At 38.9% G+C, this 12020-nt stretch overlaps 1 protein-coding gene across 4 annotated transcripts in view; it reads left to right on the top strand.

The window, feature by feature from the left end:
- Nucleotides 1–11197, top strand: part of IL1R1 (interleukin 1 receptor type 1) — a 147075-nt gene extending 135878 nt beyond the window's left edge. For all 4 annotated transcript variants that reach the window (XM_023211338.1, XM_023211339.2, XM_023211340.1 and 1 more), the window contains 5 exons: nt 3004–3121; nt 3884–4035; nt 5802–5945; nt 6692–6859; nt 7577–11197. In XM_023211338.1, coding sequence (XP_023067106.1) covers nt 3004–3121; nt 3884–4035; nt 5802–5945; nt 6692–6859; nt 7577–7983 — 989 coding nt within the window. In that variant the 3' untranslated portion in view covers nt 7984–11197. The remainder of the gene's footprint in view (nt 1–3003; nt 3122–3883; nt 4036–5801; nt 5946–6691; nt 6860–7576) is intronic.
- The last annotated feature ends 823 nt before the right edge of the window (nt 11198–12020 follow it).

The raw sequence follows: 12020 nt of genomic DNA, 5'->3' as shown, positions 1-12020 counted from the left end.
CCATTTACTGAATATATCTATAATTAGAGGGAAAGTGACACAAATTATATCTTAATTTTTTTCTATTTCTTGCCTCTATGGCAAACATCTTGCCATGTTTGATATCTCCAGCCCTGCTTTTCTGTGGACACTTACTACCATGAAAACACCAACCAGACACCAAGGTCAAAAGGCCTAGGAACCAGCAATGCTGTTGACTGGTACAGTGTTAAAATATTTAATGACAAAATTAGGGTTTGCTGTAATAGTGAATCAATAGAGCAGGTGTTACTTATCTCTGAATTAAACAAAAATTATATTGACATCTTAGAGAACTTCTGAAGAATTAATTATTGTAGGATAGACATCAGCAGTGTTACAATTTCAGGACTGGATTTCTTATGAGCAGATCCAAGCTTTGAGTCAGAAGAGTAAGACTACAGGCCCCGTCATTCTAGAAAAGTACTTTTCCAAGTTAGTGAACATTTTTTATTCAAGAATAAAGAAAGAACCTCACAAGTATCTAATTCTGCACTGTTGAGTGCAGTAGTTACTAGCCACATGGGGTTACGGACGTGTAAAATTAAATTAAGTCAGTTGATTCATTTAGTTAAATTAAAAATTAGTTCATCCGTCACATTAGCCATATCTCAAGGGCTTAATAGCCACATGTGACAAGTGACTACTGTAGAGACAAGCACGAATATAGAACATTTCCATCATCACTGAAAGTTCTACTGGAAACCACTGATCCAGAGAGAAAAAGTGATTCTTTGTATCAGAGGACCCAAAATAGGCTGGCCCTGGAATTGCCTTCTGTAACAGTAACTGCATGGCAGCAGTCAAGAACCGTATAGAGGTTAGAAGGTTCATGTTTGTGATCTGCGAATTCTGTACTTGGCCAGTTCTGTACTTGTTATTTATGGTGGAAGGTGGTAGAAAGACATTCTTAGATAGAAACAAAAATATCAAAACTCAAAATTAAATATGGGCCAGTAGGCTCTAGAATAATGTTTTTCAATCATCTTTTTTGTTTTAGATTGTTCCCCTTTAGAGTCTAAAAAGTCTTCCTCTACCTAATTCTCTTTCCTGTCTTCAAATTTCAATACCACAGTTATTTTTATATCTGCTGATATACTGTGGTGCTTTGGAGTACCACAAACCATGTAATATCTAAGGTTTTCTTGCCTCTTCCCCAAGAACCAGGTTTTGCCCTGCTGGCCACAGCCCCTGTTGAAAGTGCCTGCCCCAGAAGTGTGTAATTGAGAGCTCTGATGCCTAGGCTGCACTGATCTCTCAATCTAAAAAAAAAAGCTTCAAATTAGGAAGTAATTATTTTAATGTATTGTATTGACAGTGGATCAGAAGCATATAGTACCCTGTCATAAGATTATCCTGAAGAGTGTTAAACAGGCAATAAGATCCCATACCATTACTCCTAAGATGACTTAGAAAAATAGGAATTGAGAGATACTTCCTTAACTTCATAAATAACATCAGTGCAAGCCAATAGTCACTAACATTCTTAATGGTGAAATACTATAGACCTTCTCACTAAAGCCAAGAGTAAGACAAAGATGCCCATGTAACCACTATTACTGAACACAGTCTAGAAGTGCCTACTAATGCAATTGAAGGAAAAAAAAAAAACAAGGTATGCTTACCATAAGGGAAAAAAGACATTTTTATTATTGTTTCCAGATCATACAAATCCCAAGAAAATTGCTGGGAAATACTAGAATTAATTCTACATAAATTAGTCAGATAACAAATTAACATTTAGAATTAATGTTCTAAAATATAAGACTTTTTTTTTTAGCAATAATCAGCTAGAAAGCATAATAGGAAAACAAATGCCATTTGCACCAGTAAATGTCTTAGAAGTGTCCATAAAATATCTTAGAAAAACTTTGAAAATATGTGGAATTTGTAAGAGAGGAAAAAAACTAAAAAAACCCAAAACCCTGAATATTAATCTCAGGAAAACTGAAATTTAAAGCATGCATCCAGCTGGGCGTAGTGGCTCAGGCCTGTAATCCCAGCACTTTGGGAGGCCAAGGTGGACAGATCACTTGAGGCCAGGTGTTTGAGACCAGCCTGGCCAAGATGTTGAAACACCGTCTCTACTAAAAATACAAAAATCAGCTGGGTGTGGGGGTGCACACCTGTAGTTCCAGCGGCTCAAGAGGCTGAGGCATGAGAGTTGCTTGAACTCAGGAGGAGGTTACAGTGAGCCGAGATTGCACCGCTGCACTTCCAGCCTGGGTGACAGCGAGACTCTGTCTCATTTAAAAAAATGCAATTAAATAATGGACAGAGGGATAACAGTTTTTAAAAGCAAGGTCGATGAGCACCAAGCTAACAAAAAGCATGTTGACTCACCGTGAATTCAAGAAATGTAGATGAAAACTTAAGTGACATTTTCTTCTCTCAAAAGGCAATGTCTAACCAAAAACACTTGTTACCTGGTGGTTTTGGGGAAAATCGTGCTCACATACTCTCCTGTAGATAGTGTAGACTGATACAGCCTCACTAAAGAGAGGGGGTTAGCTTTTAAAATATGTTTCTTTAATTCAATCCTACTTCCAGATTTTAATACTTCAGGATGTGTACAAACAAGGATATTCATTAAAATATTAATCTTAATAATGAAAAATTAGGAAATTGTGTTCATCAATAGGAAATAGTTAATCATAGTGTATAGGTATTATGGATTGCTAAGCAGCCATGACACAGTCCATTTTGGAAGACAAATCATATGGGCCCAAATTCCCAATCCACAGTAATTTCAAAATAGTAGGCAATAAGACCCCATTTCAAAAATTGCACGTGTTCACCGAGAAGATAAGGAATGAGATACATAAGGTTACTAATGGTGTTTTTCTCTGGGTGGTGGGTTTAGGGTAATTTTTCTTTTTCTTTGTGCATTTCTATATTTAAAATTTTAATTCAATAGCCATTTATTAATCTAGATAGATCAGAAAAGATCAATTAATGTTATAATTAAAAATACATTCTTTGCAGGATCCCATATACAACTGATCTGTAATGTCACTGGCCAGTTGAGTGACACTGCCTACTGGAAGTGGAACGGGTCCTTCATTGACGAAGATGACCCAGTGCTAGGGGAGGACTATTACAGGTATGTATGCTCAGAGTCATTCACAGTTTGATATTAAATCCCACATGGCATTTTCTATAACCTTGTTGGTTTAGTTTAAAAGCAAGTGTTAGTTGTTCCTCACCCTTTGCTGCCCTTTTTATTTTGCTAAGTAGAATTTACAAGATCTTGTACATTTAAGATAAAAAAATACATGCCATTGTGGTGCAAATTACAGGCCACTTAGAAGCCTTTCTCTTAAGTTATACATGTTGCAACATTTCAACGAAGCAATTATCTTTCATTATTCTTCATATTCCTCAAGTAGCTTAGAAGAGACTCATTAATGAGCTCAAGAATCAGGCAATCCACACTGCTCTCAAAAGCCTCTACTGGTTTCCTACTGCTCATTTATGGGACAAGGATCTCCTGGCTTCCTATGACTTCTCCTTCACATCACCTGCGAAGCACTTTGTCATCTGCCCCAATCTCCTCTGTTTAGTATATTGTATATTATTCTGTGTGCCCCATGGAGACCACAATGCATTTGTCTACATTTTTCTTCTTGAAAGTGGTAATTTTTTTGCTTTCTCTGCTCCTGAGCCTGTTACTGATAGTGGTCTTGGGGTTGTAAAATCTCAGATTAGTGTTGCCAGCAGTCTGAATGTTTTGACTGTGATTGGGCAGGGTGATTATTTCAGCTGCAGTTTTGTCACCAGTAAAGAAATACACAGGGTATACATGTCTTATTTGTAATTGAGGCAATTTACTTACACAAGTTTATTTACTCTCTCTCTTGAATAGTGTGGAAAATCCTGCAAACAAAAGAAGGAGTACCCTCATCACAGTGCTTAATATATCAGAAACTGAAAGTAGATTTTATGAACATCCATTTACCTGTTTAGCCAGGAATACACATGGTATGGATGCAGCATATATCCAGTTAATATATCCAGGTAAACAACAAGCTAATTGAAACACAATTTTGTTTTACCGTAATAAGATTCCATGACCTTGAAGTTTGAAATGCCATTTCTCTGCTTAGAACACTCTTCACTTCCGCATTACCTAGGTAACTTCTATTTCTCTTTTACTCTCTCTTCTTGGAAGCTTTTCTGTCCTGCTGCCTGCCCTTAACCCAGCTCTCGGCCCAAAGAGAGGAGGTTAGGGCCTCTGTATCTACTTCTGTAGCACCATATGTCACAGGATCTATGGTACTTAGTTTTCTATACTTAACTGTAAATTCTGTGATGGTGGCAACCATCTATCTTAGTAATCATTCTATTTCCACAGCTAATGGCAAGTTAGGTCTGGTACATTGTAGATACCTAATGAATATTTTGAAGTAAGTGACTACATTGATGGATACATAGAGTAAGATTAAATAAATATCCACCTTCAAAGAAGACATCAGAAGTCACTGGGTTTCATGAATTTGTATAATAAAACATAATATTGAAAGTATTTGTGAAACATTTTAAGGTAATTTGTGGTTTAATTAAAAATAGGATATTGTAATTGTGTGCCTGGAAGAATATCTGAAAGACCCTAAAAATTAACTTCTGTCTCTGTTTAAATACTAGCAGCATACAAATAGAAATTACATTTAAAAGATAACATTTACAGTAGCATCAAAAATCATGAAATACTTAAGAATAAATCTAGCAGAAGCTGTTCAAGACCTCCATAATACAAACTAAAAAATATTGAGATAAATTAGAGAAGAACTAAATGGAGGGATATACAATGTTCATAGATTGAAAGACTCAATATTATGAAGATGTCAGTTCTCCCACACATGAATGTATGGATTCCAAACAATTTTAATCAAAATCTCAGCAGCATCTGTGCAAGTGAGAGTCGGTGTTTGTATGGGTGTGTTTTTGTGGACACCTGTAAAAGTTACAGGGAACTGTAAAAGACCAAGTATAGTCCTGGTGGTCTTAAATAGGAAAAATAAATCTGGAGGATTATTACTACAGGCATCATGATCTTGTATGAAGCGACAGTACTTAAGATTGTAAATGTGAACTATCATTTGGGCCAGCTGGCTATTTGTCTGGAAAATGGTATAACTTGATTTCTATTTTGTATCCAAATCATCTAAATTGGAAAAGTAAATAAAGCTTTTAGATTCCCTTTTCTGGATGCCTACATGGTTCCTGATATTTAGAAGGTACTTTCTTTTTCTTTCCTCTTTCTTCTTCTCTAGCTCCCTCCCCATCACCTACTCCATCTGCTCCCCGACTTCCTCTGTAATTACTGGATAAGAGGAGAAGGAGGCCAGGAGAATGTGGAAATGTGAAACTTCCCTAAGCCTCTACCTTTTTCCCTTTCCACCAGTCTTTGGCTTTACCCAATGGACTCTCTGACCTCAGGGAACTTTTGTAGGCTTTTGAGTGATTTTAACTTTTCCCTGTTTTACTGTGGAATGCTGTATCCTGTGGTCTTTGGTATTTTTTTTCCGTGTTATTGTATGTTATGCTATTTAGGTAGAAACTTCATAGAATGCACCTTAGTTTTATATAATCCATGCTAGATTGCTTTGTATGTTAGTATCCATTACAAAGTGATAATCATGAATGAGTTAATACTGTCTGAATGCCTGCCAGTCCCAAATATGGTCTTTCTGAGATGAAGATATTTAATTTGCTGTGCTCAAAGTTTTAATTCTTTTTGGTTCTAATATTTTTTCTCCTCTTTTTTTTTTTTTTTGCCATAGTCACTAAATTCCAGAAGCACATGATTGGTATATGTGTCACGCTGACAGTCATACTTATGTGTTCTGTTTTCATCTATAAAATCTTCAAGATTGACATTGTGCTTTGGTACAGGGATTCCTGCTATGATTTTCTCCCAATAAAAGGTATAATTGTGCATTCCATGCAGTTTTTCTTGTTGGAGATAGGGGATAGTTAGGAGATGTAGAAGATGACTAAGAGGGTTTTTATTTAAGTTCTAAAATGAAAAGTGGCATATACAAGAATATTAGTTATTCTTACACAGAATTATAGTTTTATAACTCATTAGGCTGAATATCATTGTTTTCTAAGTTCCTGCCTCAACATTTATATTGGTAGAATAAACAGGTATTTAGAGCATCTGTTTATAAATTCAGTTATGCATAAGCCATTGGGAGGCCTTGCTCTGTGATGAGTAGGACAGACGTAGATCTTACCTTAATGAAAGAAATGAAATGACTAGATCTTTGTGCATCAGGGAGGTCCTCTCTCTCCTTTGTTTAAACTTTGCAAAAAAAAAAAAAAAAAAAAATACCACAATGTCTAAAAAAAATGAATGGATAGAATTCAGGGCTGAGACCTTTGGGGAAGACGATGAGAATAGTGAGACTTTAAGGATGGCTCTATACTAAGAGTATACGAGGCAGCCTCCAAATACAAGAGCAAATTTGCTGTAAAACACAAGAACTAGAAACCTTGTAAGATATGAACACTTTTTAAAGGGATTATATTTTTGGTATTGCTGCTTCAGTCATGCCATTGTACAAAAAAAGATGAATAGTTCATTATGAAATGAATGTTTGTGATATTAACTTTATCAAATCTCTTATTTTTGCCTTGTGGTTCTAAATACATTACGTTTTTCCTTTAGCTTCAGATGGAAAGACCTATGACGCATATATACTGTATCCAAAGACCACTGGGGAAGGGTCTACCTCTGACTGTGATATTTTTGTGTTTAAAGTCTTGCCTGAGGTCTTGGAAAAACAGTGTGGATATAAGCTGTTCATTTTTGGAAGGGATGACTACGTTGGGGAAGGTATGTGTGTCATGGAACAAAGTAAAGGCTTATTGTTATAACACTACTTAGTAAAATGTGGATTCCATCTTTCCAGAAGATTGTGGCATAGGGGTATATATTTCACAATTTTAAGAACCTCTTCAGAAGTGTATGATGATTTTTACATTTATTAAATGCAAAGTATTTACTTCTTGCATATTTTGTCAGAGCAATAATTAAGTGATTTTCATTTTGTTTTGAAAAACTTAAGGACTAGTTAAACCCAACAGTTGCTTTACAACTGATACAATAAAACAGGAGTGGTAGAGATCAAATGATTGAATAGTAAGTTTTTTAAATTCCAACAAAGTTTTCTGAGTTCTAAATGACATATTTGTCTTTTGAGGGCCAATTTTTGAATTTGTCTATAAAATGGGAGGTTTGCAGTGGCTCACGCCTGTTATCTCAGCACTCTGGGAGGCCAGGGTGAGAGGGTCACTTGAGCTGAGGAGTTTGAGGCTGCAGTGATCCAAGATCATGACACTGCACTCCAGTGTGAGCAACAGAACAAGAGCCTGTCTCTTAAAATTAATTAATTAATTAATTTAAAAAATGGGAAACTCCTTTAATTTTAAATAAGGCAAGAAAGAGGCATTAGGAGCCATAGGGTTGGGAAAAGCCATGCATGGCTTTGGTTCAGGAGAGAATGATGATAAATAGAAATTTACTTACTATATTGTGCTTCCTGTTTTTCAGACATTGTTGAGGTCATTAATGAAAATGTAAAGAAAAGCAGAAGACTGATTATCATTTTAGTCAGAGAAATATCAGGCTTCAGCTGGCTGGGTGGTTCATCTGAAGAGCAAATAGCCATGTATAATGCTCTTGTTCAGGATGGAATTAAAGTTGTCCTGCTTGAGCTGGAGAAAATCCAAGACTATGAGAAAATGCCAGAATCGATCAAATTCATTAAGCAGAAACATGGGGCTATCCGCTGGTCAGGGGACTTTACACAGGGGCCACAGTCTGCAAAGACAAGGTTCTGGAAGAATGTCAGGTACCACATGCCAGTCCAGCGACGGTCACCTTCATCTAAACACCAGTTACTGTCACCGGCCACTAAGGAAAAACTGCAAAGAGAGGCTCATGTGCCTCTCGGGTAGCATGGAGACATTTCCAAGAGTTCTTTGGGTGCCTCCTATCTTATGGCGTTGCAGGCCAGGCTGTGCCTCATGCTGACTTGTAGAGTTCATGGAATGTAACTGTATCATCCTTTGTCCCTGAGGTCACCTGGAATCAGATTGTTAAGGGAATAAGCCATGATGTCAATAGCAGGCCAGGGCACTTCGGAGTAGAGGGCTTGGGAAGATCTTTTAGAAAGACAATAGGCTGGGTGTGGTGGCTCACGCCTATAATCCCAGCACTTTGGGAGGCTGAAGTGGGTGGATCACCAAAGGTCAGGAGTTCGAGACCAGCCCGGCCAACATGGCAAAACCTCATCTCTACTAAAAATACAAAAATTAGCTGGGCATGGTGGTGCACGCCTGTCTAATCCCAGCCACATGGGAGGCTAAGGCAGGGGAATTGCTTGAACCCGGGAGACGGAGGTTGCAGTGAGCTGAGTTCGGGCCACTGCTCTCTAGCCTGGCAACAGAGTGAGACTCCATCTCAAAAAAAAAAAAAAAAGGCAATAAATGCCCTCTCTGAATGTTTGAACTGCCAAGAAAAGGCATGGAGACAGCAAACTAGAGGAAAGGGCATGCAGGAAATGGCCACTGTCTATAGATGGCTTTGTTAAGTCATCCACAGCCCAAGGGCGGGGCTGTGCCTTGTCTGGGGACCCTGTGGAGTCACTGGCCCTGGAGCGGCTCTCCTGAGAGGTGCTGCAGGCGAAGTGAGACTGGCACCTCACTGAGGAAGGGAGATGTATTCTTGGAGAACTTTCTATCTGCTTGCATTTTCCATACACATCTCCAGGCAGAAGTTAGTTTCCAAAGACTGAATTTTATTTTACATATGTTGAAAGCTCACCTCAGTGAACAAAGGGATTCTTCGGTATTCCAAGGTTTTGAAGTCATCTTAGCTTTCCGCAGGAGAGACAGAACTTAAAAAAGCAACAGTAGCAGGGAATTGATCCACTTCTTAGCGCTTTCCTCCCTGGCACGACCATCCTGTCCTTTGTTATTATTCTGCATTTTACATCTTCGGGGTGACAGCTCCCTAATGGCTTCGTCCCTCCGCAGTGTCCCTTGCATAGCCCACACATGAACCGTCCTTCCTGTGATGCTGCTCTTCTGTCATCCCGCTCCTGCTCAAACACCTCCCGCGGGCTCCACCTGTTGGAGCTGAAGCCCATGCTTTCCCACCAGCACGTCACTCCCAGCCCGCCTCCCTGCCCCGGTCCTCCAGCCTCCCCTTGCTGTCCCGCTGTCTGAATTCCCAGGTTGGCCTGGTGGCCATGGCACCTGCCCCCAGCACTCCTCTGTCTCTGCTCTTGCCTGTCCCCCTTCCTCCTCCTTTGCCTAAAAGGCCTTCTCTTATTTTCTCCAGCTGATCAGAATTTTACCGAAATTCAGAACATACTCCAATTCCACAGTCTCCAGGAGACTTTCCTTAAGAGGCGACTCCCTCTCCAGCCCTCTCTCTCCGGTCAGGCCCACGGCAGTGACGGCAGTGAGCACGGCAGGGAGGCTGGTCTCCCTCCAGCTGGAATCGCTGCTGTCTGAGGGAGAGGCTGTGGGTGGCTGTCTCTGTCCCTTACTGCCTTTCAGGAGCAATTTGCACATGTAACATAAGTTTATATAGTGCTTTATGTTTAAAAACATTCCCCAATTATCTTATTTAATTTTTGCAATAATTTTAATTTTATATATAGAGAAAGGACCTATTTTTTAAAAAAATCACACTCTAAGTTCTATTGAACCCAGGACTTGAGCCTCCATTTCTGGCTTCTAGTCTGGTTTTCTGAGTACTTGATTTCAGGTCAATAATGGTCCCCTCTCACTCCACACTGGCACATTTGTGAGAAGAAATGACATTTTGCTAGAAAGCGACTGGGTCTAGGAATGCTTTTATTCAAGACACCAAATTCCAAACTTCTGAATGTTGGAATTTTCAAAAATTATGTTTAGATTTTATGAAAAACTCTTCTACTTTCATATATTCTTTCCCCAGAGGCAAACATTTCTTAAAATGTTTCATTTTCATTAAAAATGAAAGCACGTTGTTTTTTTTTTAGTACAGAAAAAATATTTTTTAAAATGGGATGACAGGTCTCAGAATAATTGGAGAAACCCTGCAAAACCACAAAGCCAAATTTATATGCCACCAATTGCAGGACACAAGCACAGGTTTAAGAGTTGTATGAACATGGGCAGGACTTCTGGTTTTTATATTTCTCGTATTTAATATGGGTGAACACAAATTTTTCTTTGGAATAATAATATTCCTCCTAAACAAAAACATATTGAGTTGAAGTCTCTGACTCTTGCCTTTCCACTTGCTTTCTCCTGGGTCCACGTTGCCTGTTTTAAGGAACAGTGCTGTTGTGGAACCGCTGTTCCAACAGACAGGGCCTAGCTTTCATTTGGCACACAGACTGCAGCCAGAAGCCCATGGATCAGGGATGTCACGTCCCGAAAAGCCTATTAGATGTTTTACAAATTTAATTTTGCAGATTATGTTAGTCTGTCATCTAGAAAATGTGTGAGCACGCATAGTGCTAAGAAAGCAAGCCAATTTGGAAACTTAGGTTAGTGACAAAATTGGCCAGAGAGTGGGGGTGACGAGGACCAAGAATTACAAGTAGCATGGCAGCTGGAATTTAAGAAAGGACAAGAATCAGTGGATAAGCCTGGGTGGAGGAGGATCTGAACAGAAAAGTGCAGAGCCATTCCCCATCTTCCAAGGGTTGGATTCTGGAGGAAGAAGACACATTCCTAGTTGCCCGTGAACTTCCTTTGACTTATTGTCCCCCACTAAAACAAAACAAAAAACGTTTCATACCTTCCACTTTAATTAGATTTTCTTGCAGTTTTTAATGGCATTTTTAAAAAGATGCCCTAAGTGGTGAAGAAGAGTTTGCAAATGCAACAAAATATTTAATTACCGGTTGTTAAAACTGGTGTAGCACGATTTATATTTTCCCTCTCTTGCCTTTCTTATTTGCAATAAAAGAAAAGGTATTGAGCCATTTTTTAACTGACATTTTTGATACATTATGTTTGTACTAGCTTATGATGAAGGAGTTTTTTTAAACCTGAATTTTGCAGCAGAAGCCAAATTTTTGTATGTTAAAACACCAAATTCGTGTACAGCATGCATCACGGATCAATAGACTGTACTTATTTTCCAATAAAAGTTTCAAACTTTGTACTGAGTGTTATCCTTGAGAATTTGTTCTTTGTCTGGTCCACAGCTTACCTGCGCATCTGCACATTCCCAAGCCTGAACAAGGTGAGGAGACCTGCTGCAGAGTTCTTCCTGTTGCATGGAGGGGGTGGGGGGGGGGGGCTGGAGGGGGGGGGGGGAGTGGAGGTCAGAGGCTATTGACCTAACAGTGAGCCCTAACTCCCTTCTTCTAGCTCGACTCTACTCCCTCTGCTCACCTGCTTCTAAAATGGATTAAAATGTGAGCCTTATCATTAACTGTTTATTGGCTTCTTACCAATTTACTATTAACTTACCACTTTACCTGTCCAAAAATGATGAAGGGGATATTTGTATAGACTTCTACATTTTACAAAGGGCTTTTATTTATTTTTTTCCTTTGACCCAGAAGGTGGGTAAAATTGGTGAACTTGCTGTCCAAAATGCATGCTCTAAAGCTTGTTAACTCTGATGGTCAGAGATGACACCCAGTCAGTGCCTCCTTACCTCACAGCAATGCTAAAGGGCAGGTGACTCTGTCAGTACCTGGGGAGAAGGGGCAGGTTGGCTTAAAGTCTGAGTCCACTATGAATGAACACTGCCTCCACCATCTACCTGGGGTGAAACTTTAGGCAAAGTATTTGAGCCTCAATTTACTCATTATATAGGTATGATATCTAACTCATAGAATTAGGATTAAAAAGATTAAACATATTATGACAAGTCTAGTGCTTAGCCTAAAGCTGGTTCTCAGAAAATAGTTGCTCTGTTAGTAGCAATTCTATGAATTGCTTATCTGAAGTCCTATTAGAATCTGCAAATGGAAGGGATA

The sequence above is a fragment of the Piliocolobus tephrosceles genome, chromosome 15, assembly GCF_002776525.5.
Source record: "Piliocolobus tephrosceles isolate RC106 chromosome 15, ASM277652v3, whole genome shotgun sequence".
In the NCBI taxonomy this organism is placed as follows: Eukaryota; Metazoa; Chordata; class Mammalia; order Primates; family Cercopithecidae; genus Piliocolobus; species Piliocolobus tephrosceles.
The sequence above is the reverse complement of the archived record's forward strand: the minus strand, read 5'-3'. Positions and strand labels throughout refer to the sequence as shown.